Below are 25,585 nucleotides of genomic sequence, written 5' to 3' on the forward strand. Positions count from 1 at the left end.
CTGACACCATGACATGTTACAGTAATCTGTCAGTGGTGTCATGTTTCTGGGAAGTTATGTCATGGTTCTCGCCTGTACCTGTCAACTGTTGACTGAGGAAACATTCTCCACATGTTTCTCATGCTTGCTGACTCACTCAATCACTGGCCTGATATTGGAGTGCTCCGATTCATCACGTCCATATTTCCTTGTGGACTCCATTCAGTATAATCTCGTCAGTAGTCTCCTGCTGTTATTGCTTCTGTTCTGTTTATGTTCATTGTTGTCCCTCACCTGAACATAAGTTTAATTAGTTTCCAAGCCCTGTAGCGATGTAGGGTTAGAACAAGTCACCAGCTTCTTATGCTTCTTGTACCTTATAGATTGGGAGGTCAGACAGGGATTTGGTGGATTGGGTGGTCAGACACAGATGTGGTGGATTGGGTGGTCAGACAGGGATTTGGTGGATTGGGTGGTCAGACACGGATTTGGTGGATTGGGTGGTCAGACAGGGATTTGGTGGATTGGGAGGTCAGATAGGGATTTGGTGGATTGGGTGGTCAGACAGGGATTGGTGGATTGGGTGGTCAGACTGATTAGTTGGATTGGGAGGTCAGACTGTGATTAGGTGGTCAGATAGTGATTAGGTGGATTGGAGGGTCAAACAGTGATTAGGTGGATTGGAAGGTCAAACAGTGATTAGGTGGATTGGAAGGTCAAACAGTGATTAGGTGGATTGGGAGGTCAGACAGTCATTAGGTGGTCAGATAGTGATTAGGTGGATTGGAAGGTCAAACAGTGATTAGGTGGATTGGGAGGTCAGACAGTCATTAGGTGGTCAGATAGTGATTAGGTGGATTGGAAGGTCAGACAGTGATTAGGTGGATTGGGAGGTCAGGCGGTGATTAGGTGGATTGGATGGTCAGACAGTGATTAGGTGGATTGGATGGTCGGACAGTGATTAGGTGGATTGGGAGGTCAGACAGTCATTAGGTGGTCAGATAGTGATTAGGTGGATTGGAAGGTCAAACAGTGATTAGGTGGATTGGGAGGTCAGACAGTCATTAGGTGGTCAGATAGTGATTAGGTGGATTGGAAGGTCAGACAGTGATTAGGTGGATTGGGAGGTCAGGCGGTGATTAGGTGGATTGGATGGTCGGACAGTGATTTGGTGGATTGGATGGTGAGACAGTGGTTATGTGGATTAGATGGTGAGACAGTGATTTGTAGGATTAGGTGGTCAGACAGTGATTTGGTGGATTGAGGTTTGGCTGTAGCCTTACAAATACCCCATTGCTCATAAGGTCATCCACTGAGTCCGCTTGTCCATGACTTGATAATAAAACCACTGAGATGGTTTACCTTTCTTTCAGACTGCAGTGTTTAACCACAAACCAGCATGTCAGACAGAAGACATTGTCTATGTTTATCATTTCTGGCAGCACATGCTTAAAATAAAGTTTTCTACAAATGTATTTATTTACAATAACATATGGTTGTAAGCAGATTGTCCATTGCATTCTAATTGAAAATTGTGGCCTAAATATATTTATCTGTCAACTGAAAAACAGAGAAGAGCCGTACTTATAAATATAACCTTCTAAATCGTGCAGAGGGATGGTATAACTTCCTGTTTCTTGACGGTACAAGCCGATACAGTACTGGCACCAGCAGTTACTTAATGTTCCTTGGAATGGAATAATCTGCTTTTTACACTAAAACCCAGCTGAAGTTGGATAAGGTGAGGCGTCAAGACGCAGTACCTCATGAAGACATGCTTTTGGTACATACCAGGGGGATGAACAGGGACTGCACTTTGTGTTGGTTGTTATCTTGTAGATACTCACACCAAACCTGCTGATTTCAAATGGCAAGGTTAGGGAGTGGAGGTCTGCATGCTAGGAATGAGTAATTACATTTACAGCCACTAGCCCCAAGCCATGGTCTTGTCAGATTTCTTTCATTCTAGTAAGCTGGAGAAAATTCCTTATATCAACACGATCTGTGCTGAAAATGATGTCAGGTGATAAGGTCAGGCCACTTGACTGAAAAGATATGGCCTACTTTATATGCCAACCCATATGATGCAGTATGAACATTTTCTCATAGTATTCTATTAGTCTTCAGCAGCCCATGCTTGTCGTAAGAGGTGACTAACAGGATCATGTGGTCAGGCTCACTGACTTTGTTGACACATGTCATCGTATCACAATTCTGTAGATTGACACTCATGCTGTTGATCACTGGATTGAATATAGCTGTTTGCTGTGGTAAACCTCAAACAAACTAAACTAAACTAGTTAGTAGGACCAGCTGAGGCAGTCCTTGTTATACCCATCATGATGAGGTTGTGCGTCGCCTTGTGGTTAGAGCGTTTGCCCGTCACACCGAAGACCCGGGTTCGATTCCCCACATGGGTACAATGTGTGAAGCCCATTTCTGGTGTCCCCCGCCGTGATGTAGCTGGAAAATTGCTAAAAGTGGCGTAAAACTAAACTCACTCACTCACCTTACAGGGTTAGTTTTTTAGGGTTCTGTGGAGGTAAACCAATGAGCACCATGCCGAGCACCAGACAGAGTTACCTAGACTACCATATATCTTTGTGTGTTTCTGTAGGACACTGTGGGGAGAGAACCACTGACCTTACCTTCTCGGGGCAGACAAACTATCCTGTAGACCACAGAGGTGGCAGCTGTCAAACGTTAAAGACCCTTCCTTTACTTTGTTATCTGTGAGGTAACAGATTTCCCAGGTTAATTACTGTCCTTGTGAGCCCTATCTGTTGTGTGTTAGCGGAGGGTCAGCTCCCAAACCTCTCTCCAACTGATAGTGGAGGAAACGTCATTAAATCATAGGTGTGTCAGTGTTGATGTCTGTGGCTTACATCCTCATGAACCTGAACACTTCGAGCCTTTTGAGGGTATGGAAATATACAAATATAACAGATTGTATTCCATCATTGTCATGCAGTCATTGTATAGTGGCATTATTTGATTAATGTATTTTTCAGACATTATTCACTTGATTGTTCAGATAGTAGGTATAAAAACATTGTGTCATTGTGCCAAATATTGTGCAGCAGTGTTTGTGTACAGAAACACTACCTTTGGTGATTTGAGTTAAGATATCTCTTCAGCAACCCATGCTTATCATAAGAGGCGACTTATGGGATCTGGTGGATAAGGCGATGCTCATGATGTCAATCACTGGATTGTGTGGTCCAGATTCAAGTGCCTTGTAAGCTTTTCCAGAGGTGATGAAAAGTCCCAAATGTTCAGAGAACTATTTGTTCGAAAGTCCAGTGCTCATTTCTTGTCAAGATCTGGCCCTAATTTCTCGAAACAAACTTAAGTCTGAATTTTGTGAATTTTGACTTATAGAGTTAGAGTTTTACTAAAATTTGAAAAAATGCATTTCCCAGAATGAACTAAAATTGATATTAAACTCAAACATAGCAGACAATTTGAGTTTGGTGGATAGATTACTCAAGTTGTTTGGGCTTTTTATTTTAAAAATGCAATTGAGTTAAAAATTCAGCTGTTTCAAATTGTCAAACTCAATTTGAAATTTGAGAAAAAACTTGTTTGTTTCGAGAAATCGGGGCCTGGACATATTAACAAGTGTTTTGTGTGAAATATCAATATGGTCAGTATATAATTGAAGGCACAATTGTTACCGCAGTGTCTTCCCTCGACTCACAAACATGGGTGTCCCAGAGACCCTGATTATTAGTTTTAGTGTCCTTGCCAACAGGACCCTCTGATGTACGAGGGTCCTGTTAAGTAACAGTTTAGATATCTGTATATTTGATCATTTCTTTAAAGCCTGGAATGAATCATTGATCATGTGGACTGAGGGATGAAATGATGCAAGTAGCCGCTCTCAAAGAAACAACCAAACATTTAGCAAAATCAGAGATGTGCTGTCCATACAGTGAATGATAATGTGCGTCCCTTTGGATGCAGTTAATTTTTTTCTGCGTCCATTCTCTACATTTGTGTGTACTGGATGCACATTTGCGTGTCGTGTCAAACCCTGGTTAACTGCACGCTCAATGAACAGCAACAGTTTGAAATCGACAAAACCTGTGGTGTTGAGTCAGACCTGCTATGACTGCCAATTCCACCACATCGTCGCCCCCATTCAAGTTTCACCAGCATTGTGTCACAACAATATTGATCGGGCTATTTTGTTTTATTTCCAGTGTAACGTTCCATCCTTGTTGCAGATATATTGTGACAGTTCTCTTGCAGACGTTTTATAACCTACTCCGCACCATGAACAAGTACAAACAAGAAAGGCGCTTCGGTAAAAGTAGTGCTGGGGCCAGTAAACAGAAGGCCGAGAAAAAGACTGCTGACAAAAAGCAAACTAAGCCTAAGAAAAAGAAGAAATCAAAATGTGTTCTTATGTAACACTACCACTTTCGGACAGATGCCATGTAACTCATATTTTGGTATCCCTTAAACTCACCCTTTCCCAAATTCTGCATATCCCCTCACTAGCGGAAATCGGTAACACTTTTCTATCATAACCAACTCTCAATAACTGTAAATTTTTAACTTTAAAGTGTAATTATATTGCTCTAATATTTATGGAATTAAAGAATAATTTAGATAATTTATTTTGATTTTCATGTTAAATTTTTTTTTTCAACTCCTTGATTGAAGTTATTTGAGAACCTGTAATATTTAAATTCCAGACAACGATGATGATAACGAGGCACTTGCCATACCTACTCCTGGAACTGACCTGACCAGTCATAACTCCCACTGCTGTCAGGGTTTCCTTAACAAATCTTACCCTGTTTGACATAACACATCCCACTGGTATACCTTGCACACTAACTGGTGAATGCTACAAGACTTTGTTTTTCAGATGCTCTTCAGAATTTTCAATTTTTCCTATGTGTATTTGAAATATTGATAGAATATTTTACAATGCTTCTTCAAGCAGAATGTTTTAGTATTCTTGTATGCAAGAACTATGCAGACAAGAAATTATGGATAACAATTGATCTGTTTTTCTGTAAGAACAGTGTTTTTGCATTGTTCCTTATACTGTTGTCACAGTGGTCCTTTGTTGACAACTCCCTGCCTGGCAACTATGTAGACTGTTCTTTAATGCAGTGTAATAAGGAAATTGTTCTCCATAATTGTTTTATCTACTTTGTCGTCTTTTAAGTAATGAATATGGAACAATTTATTCTGGAGAAGGAAAGTTTGTCCTTCGGCTTGGCAGTTAGTTGTAGCAATATGGTAGAAGAGGGCATCTTAACTTCTTAGAGGAGTACATGTCGTAAAGATTTTTGAGGATACAGCTATCAGTCACTAGAATTTCCACAATTTGCTGTGAAGAGTTGTGTCCCTTGTGTGATCCAGGATCAAACTTTGACCCAGGTTATGATCCTTGGGCTTGTGTGGCCCAGGTTATGATGCTTGGGCTTGTGTAGTCCAGGATCCAACATTGACCCAGGTTATGATCCTTGGGCTTGTGTAGTCCAGGATCCAACATTGACCCAGGTTATGATCCTTTGGCTTCTGTAGTCCAGGATCCAACATGGACCCAGGTTATGATCCGTGGGCTTGTGTAGTCCAGGATCCAACATTGTCCCAGGTTATGATCATTGGGCTTGTGTAGTCCAGGATCCAACATTGACCCAGGTTATGATCCTTGGGCTTGTGTAGTCCAGGATCCAACATTGACCCAGGTTATGATCCTTTGGCTTGTGTAGTCCAGGATCCAACATTGACCCAGGTTATGATCCTTGGGCTTGTGTAGTCGAGGATCCAACATGGACCCAGGTTATGATCCGTGGGCTTGTGTAGTCCAGGTTATGATGCTTGGGCTTGTGTAGTCCAGGATCCAACATTGACCCAGGTTATGATCCTTTAGCTTGTGTAGTCCAGGATCCAACATTGACCCAGGTTATGATCCTTGGGCTTCTGTAGTCCAGGATCCAACATGGACCCAGGTTATGATGCTTGGGCTTGTGTAGTCCAGGATCCAACATTGACCCAGGTTATGATCCTTGGGCTTGTGTAGTCCAGGATCCAACATTGACCCAGGTTATGATCCTTGGGCTTGTGTAGTCCAGGATCCAAAATTGACCCAGGTTATGATCCTTGGGCTTGTGTAGTCCAGGATCCAACATGGACCCAGGTTATGATCCGTGGGCTTGTGTAGTCCAGGTTATGATCCTTTGGCTTGTGTAGTCCAGGATCCAACATTGACCCAGGTTATGATCCTTTGGCTTGTGTAGTCCAGGATCCAACATTGACCCAGGTTATGATCCTTGGGCTTGTGTAGTCCAGGATCCAACATTGACCCAGGTTATGATCCTTGGGCTTGTGTAGTCCAGGATCCAACATTGACCCAGGTTATGATCCTTGGGCTTGTGTAGTCCAGGATCCAACATTGACCCAGGTTATGATCCTTGGGCTTGTGTAGTCCAGGATCCAACATGGACCCAGGTTATGATCCGTGGGCTTGTGTAGTCCAGGTTATGATCCTTTGGCTAGTGTAGTCCAGGATCCAACACTGGCCCAGGTTATGATCCTTGGGCTTGTGTAGTCCAGGATCCAACATTGACCCAGGTTATGATCCTTTGACTTGTGTAGTCCATGATCCAACACTGGCCCAGGTTATGATCCTTGGGCTTGTGTGGTCCAGGATCCAACATTGACCCAGGTTATGATCCTTGGGCTTGTGTGGTCCAGGATCCAACACTGGCCCAGGTTATGATCCTTGGGCTTGTTTATTTCACTGAAGTGGTAAATGTCTAGGACCTGGATGACATGCTGTTCAAACTGGCATTAAACCACATCATTATGTTTTTTTACTAACACACTTGTTTGTGAAAATATGTACCCTTCAATCATGTATATTTATCAAAAAATTGTTTCATTTTGATTGATAATTCTGATTATAAAAGCATCAAATTATTATTTTTTTCATCTGGCCAAATAATTAACAACCAAATTGCTGGACAAAATATTCCTTTCTCAGTAGATCTGTTTGTGTGGTTCAATAATTTTACTTATAACATGTTCTGGCTGTGGAGGACAAGGTAGTTGTCTCCACACAGCAAAACGGTTATCTATTTGTGCAAGGGGTTGTTTAGTAGGGAATAACCTTATACTGGAAATCTTTTAAACCTGAAGCCTTGAATCTTTATCTTGGTTCTAAAATTATAAGTTCAACTTCGATCTCGATCAGTTGAATAACGGGCAGCCATATTGATTGACGGGTTGGAAATAGCTATTTGTGGTCAATAGCAATTACCCTTGAGCTAACATTTCCAGGTCTTCCAGTGAGGCAGACTGTTTCCGATCCAAGTCAGTGCCCAGTGTCTTCGTATATTGAATTTCAAGGTTCCCATGAAGCCCCACTTAACACTTCCCATGAAAATATGGTCATATTGACCTTCACCTTTGATTCTGGACCTGAACTGGGAAGTCCAAATTGAATTGACTTTTTTCTTTGGGAACCATTGGGTGTTGACTGCTTGGTGTTTGTCTCTAAGATAATGTTAGTCTGTAATTGTGGACATTAGAGGCAAGCAAATGTGGTCCATTAATCTTCTTCTTAGAATAGTTCGTCTTGGCTGAATATATACTCCTCAAAAGAAGGCTGAGGTGATTTAACTACAATGAATCTTACAGATTATCTTGAATTCTGTTATTTATCTTATGTAAATATGTTAATATAACTGTATGAAAAAGTCAGGTCCTCATTGCCATGACAGAGTTATTTAATCATTAAAGAATTGAGTTGTTTTCAACCCTTTTTGATTGGTGTATTTCAGTAAATACATTTGAAACAAACACTATTGATACTTTCGCTATATTTCAAGCTTTTGGGCAAAAGTGTTAAAATTTATTTGGTTCAATATTTTTAATTAAAGGATTAAATTATTAACATTTTTTAGATTCAAATTGAAAAAAGATTTTAGAAAAGAATGTATATAATCTGTAAAACCATTTGAATCATCATTCCTAATTGTTTATACTAACAAAAGGAGCACTGTTTCAGGATATTTCCATTGATTTTATGGAATGAGAATAAACAAAATTGGCATCTGGATACATTTACACTGCCACTTGAATCCAATTTCAGTTAGTCTTATAAAGAAAAGGGGACATCCCCCAAAATAATTCTCAAGTCAAACCAGTGTGTTCATGTGGCAGATCTGACTGTTTGAATGGCAAAATGGACATAACCAACAATTATTTTCCTTTCTTGTCACCTGTATAGTGATTGGTCAGGTTGCATGTCTGTGTGTTCTGTGAGCTGATGTGCTGGAAACAGAAAGGGGAGATAACCAATCATGGCATTCCTCCATCATTGCACCTGTATTGATGTGTTAGGGTTAGACTATCTGTGAGTGATGCTGCTATCACCAGTAGTCGCAGTGTTCACGAATAGCGTCTGACCCTCTGACAAATCCGGCAGATTCGCCAACTGTGCGATAGAAGTCTACAACCTGCCAGCTCCAGTGTCCGACTGTATATTTCACAATGACTTTGACTGAATTTGTTATGTATGTCATGTGCCAATTGTTTGCTGATTATAAATCTTATGTATGTTAATAATTTCAGTGCCAATTATAAGGAATATTAAATCTGAAATGTCTGTTGAATTTTGTTCTATGGGTCCTGTGCATTTTCAATGGGTCAGAACCTAATGTCCTGTTACTTTTAAACACCATTCGTGAACACTGTAGCCTGTACTTCGGAGCCTCAGTTTGAAAGTCCATCGGTGTACTGAAGCCACCATCGGTGTACTGAAGCCACCATCGGTGTACTGAAGCCACCATTGGTGTACTGAAGCCACCATCGGTGTACTGAAGCCACCATCGGTGTACTGAAGCCACCATCGGTGTACTGAAGCCACCATCGGTGTACTGAAGCCACCATTGGTGTAGCCACCATCGGTGTACCATCGGTGTACTGAAACCACCATCGGTATGCTGAACTGAAGCCACCATCGGTGTACTGAAGCCACCATCGGTGTACTGAAGCCACCATCGGTGTACTGAAGCCACCATCGGTGTACTGAAGCCACCATCGGTGTACTGAAGCCACCATCGGTGTACTGAAGCCACCATCGGTGTACTGAAGCCACCATCGGTGTACTGAAGCCACCATCGGTGTACTGAAGCCACCATCGGTGTACTGAAGCTGTACAGCTGTTTTACTTTCCTCCAAGAATCCCCAAACAAAACCCCATCATTTCACCACCTGCCAGCAACACTGGACTTGATCCCCACTTGTTGCACATCTCCCGTTGCACTTACACACAGTTGCAATGTATATAGAACTCTTATGTAATATTCATGCACTAAATTTGGGCCTTGTATCTGTTTCTGCCTACTTTTATATGCTATTTTGGTATGCTTCTGTGGGCTGCTAAAAGGTTGTTCTGTGAAATATTTAAGATGTGATTACTTTGTGTTAATGTTTTCTATGTTGCATTTCTAAAATCAAGAATGTTTAAATAATAAAATAATCGTTATGATATATGTTCATATTGCAATAATAGTACAATATTGTATTTTCTTCACAACTGTTGATTACAAAGTAATTATTTCAGGTCATTTGGAGAAAAATTCCTCTTGAAATGTTTTTGTAATCTCTAGTAGATAGTAGTGATAATGTACATTTTCATCATAGTATGAAGGTAAGGACAGGAAGTGGTTATTAACTTCGGATAATTCACTTCTGTATTGTCTTGACCAGTGCTGGAATTATACTCAAAATAGAAATTGATGTCATGATGTCATGACCAGACAATCCAGTGACTCATTTGTGATACAATGACAAGCATCAACCAAGTCAGCAAGTCTGACCACCCAGTCCTGTTGATGACCTCCTGTGGTAAGCATGGGTGATCTTGCTGGATCTAAGTCTTTGTAATGGTTAATGATGGCTTTTTTATGTTTCAGGTATTCTACGATTTGATGAGGGAGATTCGCTCACGGAAGATGGAAGCAAGTCGACAGAATAATGGCAAACAGAAGAAAAAGAAAGACAGTCGCAAAAAGAAATGTGTCATTTTGTAACAAACACCCCTCGTTATAACTCTCCCCAACTGTGCAAAGACATCTCCACATCAACGCCCAAACTAGGGGCTCGGAAATCAGCCACGCTGTGTCCAGCCAAGTTGACTGGACAGGGTTAGAGAAAGACTTAGGATGGATGTCACCAGTTGGCAGATGTCCCAGGACTCTCCCTAACCAAGGCATCCGTTCACAGACAGCGTCACTTTTTTCAGGAACAGTTTCTGAACATTTGGAAACAACGATGTGTTTCGATATTTAGAGAAAAGCTGTGGGGTCTTTGGAAACAGCATGTCAGGATTCATGCTAACATGTATGTTTTGATAATGTTTCATCAAAATTTGAGTGTAAGATCCAGATTTTCAGGTTTGAAATTGTTACATTTGTTTTTGTGTGTTGATAATTACTGATTAACGAATAGAAAGATGGAAAGGTAAAAAGAAAAACCTGAAGAACATTTTATATGCTTCATTGTATATGATAGGACCAAAAGTGTACTTTTCAATATCCAATGTACGCAACCTATTCAATCATTGTGCTGCTTGCATGGAATGCAATGTATGGCTTGTAGTGTAAGGGAGGTAACTCTTCATGCAGAGCTGCTACCAGTTGCAGCAACAAGGCTTTTGAAATCCTTCAACTCAGAATTTAAATGTTTAAAATCATTTTTGCAAATCAAATGCCATGTGTAAATGTACTTGTACAAATATTCTTGTATTGAATTATGTATGACATTTTGAGATTGAAACTAAAATGATGCACTCTTGCTCTATAATATCGCTATGAAAATTTCGACACCTGTTTCAGCTTCATGGTATTTTGGTTGCATGGACAGCCTCATTGTTTTGAATAAATATGTCACATGTCCGTAGATTGTCACGAGGAATATTCAGAATACCATGTCTTAATGGACCCTTTAAAAAGATTGATTTGACTACACTGTTGAATTCATGTTTTGGTATAAACTTGTAAGATATGCCTCTTTTGTTGTCTGTGAGCATCAGGTCAAGGGCTCCGACTTTTTAAAGATAATAGATGGGACGGTGGTGTAGCCTAGTGGTTAAAGCGTTCGCTCATCAAGCTGAAGAACTGGGTTCGATTTCCAATATGGGTACAATGTGTGAAGCCCATTTCTGGTGTTCCCTGCCTCGATATTGCTGGAATATAAAACTGAACTCACTCACTCACAGATGATAGAGATTTCACACTTTCATCAGCAGTCCTTCCTGAAGTTGTCTGTGATTCTGTAGGAATCAACCATATCAACACACTGAGATAGGTCCTTTTTGTTACTTAAAGTTAAAAGTTTAATATTTTGATGTCCAGAGATTTCTATACAATAGAGGGGCAGTGGGGTAGCCTAATGGTTAAAGCGTTGGCTCGTCACGCCGAAGACCCGGGTTCGAATCCCCACATGGGTACAATGTGTGAAGCTCATTTCTGGTGTCCCCCGCCGTGATGTTGCTGGAATATTGCTAAAAGCGGCGTAAAACCAAACTCAGTCAGTCAGTCAGTCTATACAATAGACGACCTCAACACCCTTTCATGGCAATCACAGCTTCGATACGAACTGACTGATTAGGTTAAATGCTGCTCAAAAGAAGTGAAAGAACAAGAAATTATTTCACAATAGTTAATCTGTCAGTCTCATGGGTAGTGGTGATTTTCTTTCATTTGTTTTGAGTAGTTTATATGTGGTGTTCATCTAAACACAGTTTTATTAACGATCTCTGAACTCGCACTAGATCTCTGTTACAGTAAAACAGCCATAACACATCTGATTGTCAGTAGCAAGTGTTTGCTAGAATTTCAAGCGTAATATCTCTTGCTTTGAGCAGAGCAAGTTTCTCCAATCAGCAATAGCGTTACATTGTAGTATCTCGCTAGTAGGAAGGTATATTTAAGGTGTCTTTTGTAAGAATACATTTATCCTGATAGTTTTGTTAATAATTCCTCTGTAGGAAGTTTTAAAGGGATTTAGTTTTGAAACTGTACTGTAAAAGGGGGCTTAGTGTAGCCTAGTGGTTAAAGAATTGATTCATAATGCTGAAGATGAAGGTTCTATTCCCAGGGGTACAAGACGTCCACTGTTGATGGTTGGCTGTAGGTTGTGGCAGGGGTTTTGTTGATGGGTTTAATGCTGTACACATGTACTCCACTCAACAGAGATGGATGTATGTGGGGAACAATGCAAGTGGGTGGTTTTTTTTTAGATGATGCATTTGAAACTAAAATGTTACAAAACATTTACCCTGTCCAAAAGCTTACAAAGATGTTTCCTCACAGACTGGCTTTCAGTTTCGACAGTTGAGTCATGGTGCAGATTGTTATTGGGCTGAAGCTTTGTGATGATTTGCCATGTCATGCTTTAGGACTTTCCTGTTTACATAATGCAGCCTTGTCCCAAATATAACCCAAGTCGTCCTACATCAATTGTTTATTATTTTTGTTTTTGTGAAATAATACTGCGTAATAAGATTTCATAATGCACACAAGTTGGGAGGACATTTTTTGTCCAAGTTCCAAATCTTCAAAATTCATGATGGTCTGATAGCCCGAGACTACTGAATTGTGCTACAGACAAGTGAAAATCCAGTGATGGGTGTCCTCATTGACTAATTCCAAACGTTTTTGCGAAATGAACATTAAATCAAACCTCACAGCATTTTTCCAGTGCTAACGTTTTGTTCTTTATCCTGAGGCGAAAAAAATAAAAACGTCCATAAGTCACAATAATGAATTGTTTTACACAAATAATAATTAATAATTAATAAGTCTAATGTTTAATATACAGAAGCTCATGGAAGCAGGTCCGGAAACATGACATCACATTGACCTTTGTCTTGTAGGTTCTGTCTTCAGAAGAAAATAGTTCTGAATGGTAACAAATGGGTCGCAGTGACTGTGATTTGGAATATGATCTGCTGAGACTATTTATTAAGTGGACATTTGGCCTTGTATTAAATGTTATTTATTAGTCTGGTGTAAATTTCTCTATTATCAATAGACTAGCATCTTGTACCAAATGTATTTAGACCAATGCTCATTTTGTATGTACTCCTATAGACCTTCCTATTAGCATGCTATTGATAGGAGATGAGCTTTGTTTTACTTGTGTACACAGACAACCATCCTCGACCATGCAGGGTGTTTTAATGGTTGATGTTATCATAAACACCCTGGACGGATTCACCATGGCAGCACCAGCTAAATCTCTCCTGTTTGGAGACTTCAGATGGAATTTCTTTCACCGATGAGAGTAATTTGATTGGATTGCTATTTCTAGTGCTGTGCCATTTCAGTTGGTCTCAATCTGAGCTATGGTAGTGAATGGTCAAGGATATTTTCAGAAGAATGGAGTGTAGAACATGGGAAAATTGAGGGTGGCAAGGAAGTGTTTCATGGGGCTGCTCAGAGTTGTCTCCCCTGGAGCCATAATGTTAGTCAATGCTTAGATAGCACAACCAGGATGTACATTCTGCTAGGAGAATAAAATGACTTCAGAGTTGTACATCCTCAAGTAGAAAACATTCTTAAGTGCTGGATATTATGTTACAAATCAGTATTGTATGTGATGAGGTTTGTGCAGATATTTCAAGCAGTTAGTCAATTATTTGGTTTGAAAGACAAACCCTCATGTTACGATTTTGGACGTAATTCTACCATGTTTGGCATACATGCCCAGGGTATAAAACTATTTTTTTCATTTTCATTTTCAAAGATCACTTGGGCTTTTTTTTAAGAATCAACTTTTGACTAAAAGTATCATGAAATGTAATGAGAATATTATAAAATATAGTTAGATAAAAATATTAAATAAATGTTATAAAATGAAGAATATAAAATTCTCATGCAAATTGACTCTGTACATGCTTCCTTCATAAAGAAGTGAAGTTTTGAAGAGATTAGGTGGTGGACCAGGGCATTTATTATGTTGAATATGGTTTAGTCGAGCATAGAGCTGATGATGAGGCATTTCAATCCTTTACTGAGCATCATCTGAGATTTCAGCATTGTGTGAGGTTTCAGTAAGGTTTCAGCATTGTGTGAGGTTTCAGTGGAGCTGCTGAAGCATTCATCAATCTCTGCACTGAAACCTGGTCCTAGACGACCCACAAATATTGAACAGCGAAGAGCTTGAGTATCTCCGTCGAATCACATGATAAATCAGGGTGACTTTTCTCAAACTTGTGTGAATATGTCAGAACATTCTCTGTAATCAGCATTTTGATATTCCAATTCTCTACAATGGTGCTATGTCATCCTTTTTACCTGATAACAATGTTAATAAAATAAGTTCTAATTGAAGTGAATATCTCAGTCTGGACTTAATATTGCAACTGGTTTCAGTTGTTAAGATTTGTCAGATGCAAGTAGGCAAAGTCTTGCATCCCTGGTTTTGATTCTCATACAAGGGTGTGGGTGGTACAGTACGCTTTGTTTCTTTAATTAATTAGGAACCCAGTATGGCTGCAAGGTCTTTCAAACACACTCAGAAAACATGTCTGTTCTCTTTGAGCAGCTACCAAGGGAGGTAACTCTAATAAAAACAGGGTCTTAATTCCATGGTTTTTGAGTACTGTTTAAGATTTATTCAAATAGGGAGAAAACATGAAAAGCAAACATTTTAGTCAGTTGCTGTTATTATTATTTGCTAATCCATTGTGCTCAGTGTACAGATGAATTGTATGATGCTCTTATACTGTACAGTAAAGCTTTGTGTACCCTGCTTCATGCTTTTGTACACTTGCTTCACCAGCCACTGTTTCAGCCAACATGTCTGTGATGTTTCGGCACTGGTAATCAGTTATTGTGCATGTTTAGACCACGATAAAGTAGTTAGTAGATGTTCATCCCACTATGCTTTACTACCAAAGGGGCAGAGTGGTAGCCTAGTGGTTAAAGGGGTCGCTCGTCACACTCGAAGACCTGTGTTCAATTTCCTACATGGGTACAAATATGAAGCCCATTTGTGCTGCCCCCTGCCGAGATATTGATGGAATATTGCTTAAAAATGGCACAAAACCATACTCACTCACTCACTCACTACCAAACCTACTGCTATACATCTGTTTAATGTCCACAAGTAGATGAAGGAAATAGAAAACAAATCTTGGTATTCACACCACACTTTACCTGAATAAATATATCAGTGCGAAATGATCTTAGCAGTAAGGTGACTATACCTGAACGCAGAACTTCAAGTCGTAGCGCTGTGGTTGTTTTGTACAAGAACTCCTTTACAAATTGTAATACTGAACACTGTGAATCACATTTAAATATTTTGTCAGCTGAAATATTCGAAAAACAAATGGTTCCCTCGTCACATTTTAAGAATTGGGGTGAATACATAAATACCTGTTTATTGTGAGCTATGGCCTCTCTACAGTTTTCTAAACATGCCATTTTTCTGTGCTACAAGGGGCGGTGGGGTAGCCTAGTGGTTGAATACGGGTTCGATTCCCTACATGGGTACAACTGTGAAGCCCATTTCTGGTGTCGTGATATTGCTGGAATATTGCTAAAAGGTAAAACTAAAACTCACTCACTCTGTGCTACAATGAATACTCATGAACTTCCATGTCTTAATAGTAAGGAAACCCGAACTAAGTGAGTCTAGGTGATTCCTGGTATTTTTGGTCTTGGGAAACATTCCTAAATTTGATAGCTCCATGTGTTTTTTTGATGATTTATTTGGTTAGTGGCTAAGAACAATTCTATGTCTGATTTAATGAGTACAACTTGTCTGTTGTATCAATTATGGGATGGACTGATTTTAAATATTGCCAGCCAAGTTGACTCTGTGTCATGGCACTTTGCTCTTAGTATCCACTGTTTGTCTGGCCTTGGCCAGATTAATTAGTTTGACATGAGCTGGAATATTGCTGAACGTTAAAACCCAGCTAACAAATTCAAAACTGTATTTTTCTATATGCTACATTTTAGGGGGCGAAAGTTTGATACTTATGGAAAACCAATAAATTGTTCAGGGGTGAATTAGGGTAGCTGGATGGTTAAAGCATTTGCTCATGAGTACGACCCGGTTCGATTCCCCACATGGGAACACAATTTCTGGTGTCCCCCGAAATGATAATGCTGAAATATTGCTAAAGGCGGCGAAAAACCATACTCAGTTTTGTTTGATCCAGTATATCCAGTGATGATTGTCTGGTCTAGACTAAATTATTCCTAGACTGCCACCATATAGCTGGAATATTGCTGAGAGTGGCGTAAACAACACACAAATAAATATTATCTCCTTCATGTGATGTATAATATGTTGAATTTCATAGGAGCACTAAACAGATTCCATGTCAGTAAATAATTCATTCTAGTAAATAAATCTCATCTCATTCTGGAGGAATGACACCACATTTCTGAATATGTATGCAAATTGTCTTTTCAAATTGAAATTCCAGTACAGATTGCATGATTTCTTTGTCCAGTGCTACTAGAGAGTTCTCATTGAGGAGTTCAGCGAGTGTTGTATTCATGATTAATATCCATAGTCAGTGTAGAATATTTTGTGGAAGGATTTCAGTTTGAAGAGACCGACACGTTGACAAGGAGACCTGGGTTCCTTGTCATGGGGATTAGATGTTACATTTGGTCAATTATGCCATTTGTTTTATACAACTTTTAACATTTGTTTGTCAACTGAAACTGTTTCTATTTAAACATGTATCGATTATTGCCTTTGTCAATGCCCAGTAATTTCATTAAATACTGCATCTTTTTTCACGCTTGTTATGTTCTTTTTGATAATTGTAATGATAATGTATGTACTTCAACTGTGTACAGTTTTCACTAGATTGTTTCAATTCTCAGTGAATAGACACATTATTCTTTCGGTCTGGAAAACATCAGAAATTGTACCAGTTCCTAAAAAGACAACCTAAAGAACTCAACGACTACAGGCCAGTTGCTCTCACATCTATGGCAATGAAGTCGCTGGAACGCATCTTGTTGAGACATCTCCGTCAGGAAGTTTCCGACATACTGGACCCGCTTCAGTTCGCCTACAGGTCAAGGAGAGGAGTTGTTGATGCCACACTGTCTCTCCTGAATAATGTCTATAAACATCTAGAGACACCTAAGTCATACATCAGGATCCTCTTCGTTGACTTTTCATCTACGTTCAACACTATCCAGCCACATATCATGATACAGAAACTGTTAGACATGGGCGTTAACTCATACCTCATCAAGTGGATTGAAAACTTTCTTGTGGACAGACAGCAGTACCTGAAAGTTAACGGGCTGTATCGAGTAAACGGACCACCAACACTGGCGCACCACAAGGCTGTGTAATATCTCCTGTTCTTTTCACCCTCTACACTAATGATTGTGCAAGCTCGAATTCAACCTGTTCAACTGTAAAGTTCGCAGATGATGCAGCAATTGTCGGCAAACTGAACGACACTGATTCTGAAGAACTGTATAAAGAGGACATTAATCATTTTACGACTTGGTGTGCAGAAAACCACCTATTCTTAAATGTCACAAAAACAAAGGAACTGATAATTGACTTTCGGAGTAAACCCACAGAAATGCTTCCAGTGATAATCAACGGTGAACGTGTTGAGACAGTGTCGGAGTATAAGTATCTGGGAACCTTCATTGACTCTAAGGTGAACTGGAACTCTAACACTGAAACCCTATACAAAAAATGTCAACAACGTCTTCATCTCATGCGTAAACTGAGATCTTTTAATGTTAACCCATCTGTGATGTCATCTTTTTATGTAGCATTTATTCAGAGTATTTTAACATTTTCCTTCCATTGTTGGTACGGGTCTCTCTCAGTTCATCTCAAATCTAAAATAGACAAAATTGTTAACACTGCAAGTAAAATCGCTGGAGTCAGATTTGAATGTTTATCATCAATATATGAGCGGCAAATCGTGAATCAAGCTGTCAAAATCATATCTGACCGTACTCACTACTATAATTCGGAATACAACCTTCTCCCTTCAGGCCGCCGCTACAAAGTTCCAATTGTGAAAACTAAGAGAGCCCGTACATCCTTTATTCCAAGTACCATATCTCTCTTAAACAAATGTGAAGATACCTAAATCAATGAATTTGATAAATATGTTTGGTATCTCTCTAATGTGTTAGTAGCTCTGCTGATGTAACACAAATTCCTGAAAAGGCATTAAAGTATTATTCTATTCTATTCTATTCTATTCTATTCTATTCTATTCTATTCTATTCTATTCTATTCTATTCTATTCTATTCTATTCTATTCTATTCTATTCTATTCTATTCTATTCTGCTTGCTTGAAAACAGTTGGCTGAAGATCCGGGTTTGATTTCCCATACGGGTACGTTGGGTGAAGCCCATTAATGGTGTTCCCCCGCCATGATATTGCTGGAATATTTGAAAAAAAGCATGACGTAAAAGTACACTCATTCACTCCAAAGTTGCTTGGTAAGTGCACCTGATTTTAATACTCAGCTCCCTGAGGAGAATCCAAGCTGCTTTGTCAATTGCAAGAAGTAGACACATTCATTTCATTCTTCAAGGTACTCAACTTCTTGGTAAACATTAATATGTTTGACAAAGACATTTGCTAATGGAGAATCATATGCTTCAGTACCGAATCCGTAGAATCCTTTACCAGGATTCTTCAGCTTACATTTATTTGTTACCTCCAAGTACTTCTGGTTAAAGAGTTGGTTCGTCAGGGTTCGAATATACAATGTGTGAAGCCCATTTCTGGTGTCCCCCGCCGTGATGTTGCTGGAATATTGCTAAAAGCGGCGTAAAACCAAACTCAGTCAGTCAGGCAGTCTGGGTCCGAGTTGGTGAGTGTCTATACTTGTGACAAGTGAAACCCATGTTAACAGTTGTAGTAGTGCATGTGTCAACAGGTTACCACACTGGGAAGGATAGGGAACCTTGTGGTTAAGGTGTTGGCTTGTCATGGAAGACCAGGATTTCGAATTCCCACATGCCTGGATATTGCAGAAAACTTGCTGGAAGCACTCTAAAACCATACTCAGTACAGGCAGGACATGCATGAGATATATTTTAATTCATTTGCTCAGGTTCAAACTAAGTCCCACACTGAGCATAACCACTGCCACCATGGATAGAGCGGTTCGTCGGTAGTTTGATCCTGGGTGGAAAAAACCGTTGTTGCTACGCTTTCTGTCACTCATTATTGGGGAAAAGTGGCTGGTAATTTCGTCCGAGTATCAATTTGCTCTACTTTTGTTGCCAATTTCAGAGAGAGATTAATTCAGAATATTGGTTGGAAAGTATGTGAATGTCCAAGAAATCACACGCTTGGTATTCCATTTTGAACACAAACCTTTTCGGGGCGTGGCCCCAGGGAACGCTGCAACATGAGAAACGTTTTCATTGGCTGATATTCGATTCTTAACAGCTACACTCATACTGTTTCTGCATCTTTTGAGGCTTAAGCATATAAAATGTACACAATTGCATACGTTCTTGAAGACCGCCTCCGTGGTGTAGTGGTTAGAGCGTCCGCCCGGAGTGCGGAAGGTCGCGGATTCGATCCCCGACCGCGTCATACCAAAAGACGTTAAAATATGGTACTTGTTGGTCCCTCCCTGGCGCTCGGCATTAATGGGTACAACAAGGACTGGTCGGCTCGGAGTCAGTATAATGTGTCTGAGTAGGGTATTCATGCTTCACTGCGGCATGGTTTCTCAGTGGGCTAGCACTATAAAACCAGCTTAAGTCTGGGCTAGTACAAGCAGCCGCACATACACATACACACGCATGCACGTTGTCATATGAGCCAAATATTCTCCAGCGCGACGTTAAACCCAATTCCACCACCACCACCACGTTCTTGAATGCATGAAACGACATCTTTGATCTTCATATAGTGACTATCTAAATACATAACTAATAGTCTGTCACTAACTCTTGCCTGCAATATAAAGGTTAAAGCGTTTGCTGAAGACCCGGGTTCGATTCCCCACATGGGTACAATGTGTGACGCCCATTTCTGGTGTTCCCCCGCCGTGATATTGCTGGAATATTGCTAAAAGCGGCGTAAAATCATTCTCACTCACTCTAACTCAGGGTTCCTCTGCCCATGTTAATGGGTTTCACTAACGTGGCTAACGCTCGAGGCCTGTATCACGTCAGGCTTTCGTAAATCCATGGCAAAACAGGCTATACGACCACGAGTCATTCCTGTGTATATTTAAAAAAAATATAGGTTCAAATACTCCATTGATACTTAAATGTCATTTCCAATATTATGACGTTTCTTTTGTCTTTCGGGGCGGTGGGTAGCCTAATGGTTAAAGCATTCACTCGTCACGCCGAAGGCCCTGGTTCGATTCCCTACATGGGTACAATGTGTGACGGCCATTTCTGGTGTCCCCCGCCGTGATATTGCTGGAATATTGCTAAAAGCGGCGTAAAACCTTACTCAGTCAGTCTTTTGCCATTCAGTGCATGTAAAACACTATTATAAGTGGAATAATGTTCAAATCACCGTCATGTCCACTCAAACCAGAAAGTGTTACAGGACATGAGAACACTCTACATGTTTTAAGCATTTTATTCAGTTTGCTGCAACTAACGACATGAATATATACTAAAAAGTGATGCCTTTGGGATGAGACTACGATGGACCACAGACAAGGAGGTCTCACAATACTTAATGGCTTGGTTGAGTGGCAATCGGGGGAAACTGAGATGAAAAAAACATCGAAGTGTGGCGACATAAATTTGGAGAAAATCGTCTTTGGCGATTTTATGTGAACAAGTCCTTTACATGATGGACAGTAAACCTATTTAGATATTGGTAAAGTATTGTTATAATGTTTTAGGTATTTATTTTTTATCTTTTTTTGTTTGCTCGCAGAATGAATCATGAAGTTTGAAAAGGAAAGGCTGGTTTTCATTTGATAGTTCTGTGATACAGACACCTTTATGGCTCTTTCTTCACAGCATGATGCTTGAGAGACCAGTCCAGGACAACTCCATTCTTGGAGCACGCTTTCTTGGATTGGTCACACGTGTAACCATTCCGACAACAATGGCGTCCGTCTTGGCAACACGTAGCATTTTGGTACGGACAGCATCCCCAGTCTCCACTCGTCAGCTTACAGCAGGTCTGTTCCTGGGTACAGGAAGCGGTTGCATTGCAGGGTACCAAACCATCTCCAGCTGGTGCTCCAGAATCAGTTTGTGTTCCTGTTCCAAATCCTGATCCAGCTCTCTTTGCCGCTAGAAATCCGGATCTTGCTTTACTTCCGGGTCTGGTTCTTATTCTGACTTGTTGATTGAAGAAGAAGACAGCAGCTGAAGATGTCGCTCCTAGGAGACTGGTTTCTGAGTCGGATGAAGCAGATGTTGGAAATGAAGGTGCTATACACTGGTCATTCACGCAGCCGGACCCTGCTCTGCAGCAGTGGAGGCCGTTCATGCAGCAGGAGGCATTAGGCACTGGGCAGCATCTCAACCCGATAGGGGAACGACAGATTGTCTGTTGAGGAAGACAGAACCCAGCTTCGTCTTGAGTAGCGTATTGTAACGTGGCTTCAACGTTGTCGCCTAACGACGCCAGGCCACCTCTGTCTTGGACGTCACCTGTCATTTGCCCCTTTTTCTGGTCTCCAACTTTGAGAGCTGGTTGAAGAACGTTCTTTCCCGTGGGTCCTCTGTAATCGATTCGTTCCTTGTTAAAGTTTGTCTGTCCCCCAGCAGAAGCCTTTGAGAGTAAAGGCCTCGCAATATGACACGTCATTGGTGGTGTGCCACAGACCATCCCCGGCGGGCAACAATAAAAGCCGATAGAGCTTTTACAGCACTTGAACGTGTCTGGGCAGGAAAATGTTGGACTGCAGTTGACAAAATCTGGAGGGCCGCCTTGAGTGAGGACTTCATTCTGTTTGGATTTCTCAAGACGTTCAAGCAGCGAGAATAACCAGGAAATCTCACCAGATCCTTCTACCACCACGGCCACCGTAACCAGCACCGACAACCACTTCACCTGTGGACAAATACAACGATAGTCAGTCATGCACGCAATACTATGTAATACAGATTATGTTTGTTTCTGAAGAGACGGTAAAAAACTTGATATTTTATTTGTTTGGGGAGGCGGTGGGGTAACCTAGTGGTTAAAACGTCGGCTCGTCACGCTGAAGACCCGGATTCGATTCCCCACATGGGTACAATGTGTGAAGCCCATTTCTGGTGTCCCCCGCCTTGATATTGCTGGAGTATTGCTAAAAGCGGCGTAAAACCTTACTCATCAGTCTTTTGCCTTTCAGTGCATGTATAACACTATTATAAGTGGAATAATGTTCAAAGCACCGTCATGTCCACTCAAACCCGAAAGTGTTACAGGACATGAGAACACTCTACATGTTCCAATATTATGACGTTTCTTTGTCTTTCGGGGCGGCTGGGTAGCCTAGTGGTTAAAGCGTTCGCTCGTCATGCCGAAGGCCCGGGTTCGATTCCCTACTTGGGTACAATGTGTGAAGCCCATTTCTGGTTTCCCCCGCCGTGATATTGCTGGAATATTGCTAAAAGCGGCGTAAAACCACACTTACTCACTCACTCACTTATTTGTTTGGCGTCGGTTTATTGTCGGTCATGTTCGACGATGTATTTGATTTGGTTGTTTCAAACCCTCATTAGCAATAATATTTAAACCCAAATGTTCAATTGAATTTTTAATTTGTCATATGTAAGTGACTCCATTAAAATGGGCTGTAATTACTCAATTTTGCTTTGCGGCACTGAGCGGAACACGAAGCCAGCTGACGTCCAGGTACCATGAGGTTGACAGTAGGTTTAGTTTGTTGTTTAACGCCACGCTCAGCTATATTCCAGCTGTATAACAGCGGTCTAAATGTAATCGAGTCTGGACCAGACAATCCAGTGATCAACGGAATGAACATTCATCTACGCAACTCATAACATGACATATGTCAACCAAGTCAGCGAGCCTGACCACCCGATCCAGTTAGCTGCTTCTTACCACAATCATGGAGTGCTGAAGATCAATTCTTGCCCGGATCTTCATGAGTATGTATACTAACATCAAGTTCTGATACTTCAAGTTCTGATACTTCCAAGTAATGATACTTCAAGTTCTGATAATGATACTTCAAGTTCTGATACTTCAAGTTCTGATACTTCAAGTAATGATACTTCAAGTTCTGATACTTCAAAGTTCTGATACTTCAAGTAATGATACTTCAATAAATGATACTTCAATAAATGATACTTCAAGTAATGATACTTGAAGAAATGATACTTCAAGTGAGAGACTCCATCAACGTGCCATTAAAGTTTGACATCCTTCTTAACTGTTCCATGGTTACGTTTCAGAAAACGATCACTTTCTTCTTCGTGTGATCTGCCCATGATGTGCCTTCAGAAATAGCAGAACCAAATGTTGCAAGTGGTGATTGGAATTGTTGCGAGACAGATCTGCGTTGTTTTAGTATCGGATGATCATTTGACCCATACAGTTATGAAATTAAGCGCAATGATAAATCATGTTTTGTTTGAGTGAGTGAGTTGAGTTTTACGCCGTACTTAGCAATATTCCAGCTATATGGTGGCGGTCTGTAAATAATCGAGTCTGGACCAGACAGTCCAGTGATCAACAGCATGAGCATCGATCTGCGCAATTGGGAACCGATGACATGTGTCAACCAAGTCAGCGAGCCTGACCACCAGATCCCGTTAGTTGCCTCTTACCACAAGCATGGGTTACTGAAGATCAATATTCTAACCCGGATCTTCACGGGTAGTTTTATTTGAATTCACTAGTTTCACTAATCCACGTGACAATCACATTAAATAACACAATCTCGCGGTTGTTGGGGCCCCTTTATTCTTGGTGCTCGATATCAAATTGTATACCAAATATCTATTAACCATCAAGCATAAACTCCTCTACAAAAGTGCATATTATGGGTTATCCTTGAACAAATTACCATGTATGCTCGGTGCACGGCCGTACACCGCCAAAACAGGGTATAGATATTTGCGATTTCTACCCCGCCCCATGGAAAAACATGCATCCACGGCAGTCAGTGAACCGTGAACCAGTGGTTCGGATCGACTTGTCAGTACCATGTTGTAAAATATATGATTTAATTTCAGTTAGTTGTAATGTTATATTTAAATAATGAGAGATTTAAACATTCGGTAAGATAATTTCCTTGTAGCATTCGGGGTATACAGGGTTTTATGCGTCCCTGCGGCTCGGTGCATAAAACCTAACACAGGAAGCATAAAATCCCGTATACCCCCCATCACAATGCTACAACTTATAATATGCGCCCTCGGTGGATAAAAAATCGCTGAAAATCTGTTAATTTCTTTCTCCGAAAAACAGAATGTGCGGCTCCACGTTTTGAGACGAAAAGCTCTAGAGCTGTGACGAGAAAAATAATCTGTCTCTTATGAGAAAAAGAGAGACACACGTCTTAGTAGTTTACCATTAAATGCGAAGGGTACTGTGCGTACAACCCAAGGATCCTGACACGATTAAGGGAGGCAACTCTAAATCTGACCATAGTGTACTGTGAGTTTAGCGCTGGTACAAACCAAGTTATACTCACCATTAGCATCCTGGAGGAACCTTCCTGCCCAGAACCAGAGCCACACAGTGACCCCTGCCACCTTATGGTCCCTTTATACCCGTTGTTATCTTCCTCTCACACTTAAAAAACATCCTGTCAGATCGGATCTTATTCCTTGTTCGGAAATGTTTCCTCACTGAATTGTATTGGTTTATTTTTCCTGCTATTCTTCCATTGTCCTTTGTCGTGCATGGGTACCATTTATTTGATTAAGTATCACTGGCAATGAATGTGATTTGACATTTTCCTTGTGTCTGGAAGTTTGCAAAATATTTTCACAAAGACTGGCGTTTTGGCGCACTTTGTTATCATCAACGAGAGATTGTCATGGGCCAGTGAGTGATTGTGTTTGGTTTTATGTAAACTAACGTTTAGTCCCTGAATGCATATAATTTTGATAGTAGCAAATAAACCCATTTAAATTGAAAAGGAGCCCCAGTGAGACCAGAGATTCAGACTTGCTTCATTTAGGGCTTCAGCACTGCAGGGAGAGCTAAGCATTGGGGAAAATAATGTGGTTCAGGGACTGTGAGACAGACTAGGTTGTATGTTGCCTTTAACCATATTCCAGCAGTATCACGACGGGTCATGAGAAATTTGCTTTACACCTTGTACTCATCTGGGAATAGAGCACCGGTTTTCGGGTGGGGAGCGAATGCTTTAACTACCTAACTACTCTCATGGTTCATTGTCTCTCAACCGTGGAGATCCGAGTTAGAGTGGGTCTTCAGTAACCCATGCTTGTAAGAGGCGTCTAACGGGATCGGGTGGTCAGGCTCGCTGACTTGGTTGGCATATATCACCGGTTCCCAACTGCGCAGATCGATGCTCATGTTGTTGATCACTGGATTGTCTGGTTCAAACTCGGTTATTAACAAACCGCCGCCATATTGCTGGAATATTGCTGAGTGTGGCGTGAAACTAAACTCACTCACTC

The 25,585-nt window shown here is 40.6% G+C and overlaps 2 protein-coding genes across 2 annotated transcripts in view; one reads left to right on the plus strand and one right to left on the minus strand.

The window, feature by feature from the left end:
* Positions 1-11,018, plus strand: part of LOC124265773 (ras-related protein Ral-A-like) — a gene marked incomplete at its 5' end in the record, with an annotated part of 68,686 nt that extends 57,668 nt beyond the window's left edge. The window contains one exon of the mRNA XM_046700588.1: positions 9,927-11,018. Within this exon, the coding sequence (XP_046556544.1) occupies positions 9,927-10,043 (117 nt within the window). The remainder of the gene's footprint in view (positions 1-9,926) is intronic.
* A 9,561-nt stretch (positions 11,019-20,579) lies between these two features.
* Positions 20,580-24,731, minus strand: LOC124265774 (progranulin-like). The gene is made up of 2 exons (XM_046700589.1): positions 24,628-24,731; positions 20,580-22,031 (listed from the first exon to the last, which is right to left on the minus strand). The coding sequence occupies exons 1-2, from the start codon at positions 24,634-24,636 to the stop codon at positions 20,967-20,969; spliced, it is 1,074 nt and encodes a 357-aa protein (XP_046556545.1). The 5' UTR covers positions 24,637-24,731; the 3' UTR covers positions 20,580-20,966.
* Between the last annotated feature and the right edge of the window lie 854 nt (positions 24,732-25,585).

This window comes from Haliotis rubra, unplaced genomic scaffold (assembly GCF_003918875.1).
Source record: "Haliotis rubra isolate DU_JTF1 unplaced genomic scaffold, ASM391887v1 Scf994, whole genome shotgun sequence".
In the NCBI taxonomy this organism is placed as follows: domain Eukaryota; kingdom Metazoa; phylum Mollusca; class Gastropoda; order Lepetellida; family Haliotidae; genus Haliotis; species Haliotis rubra.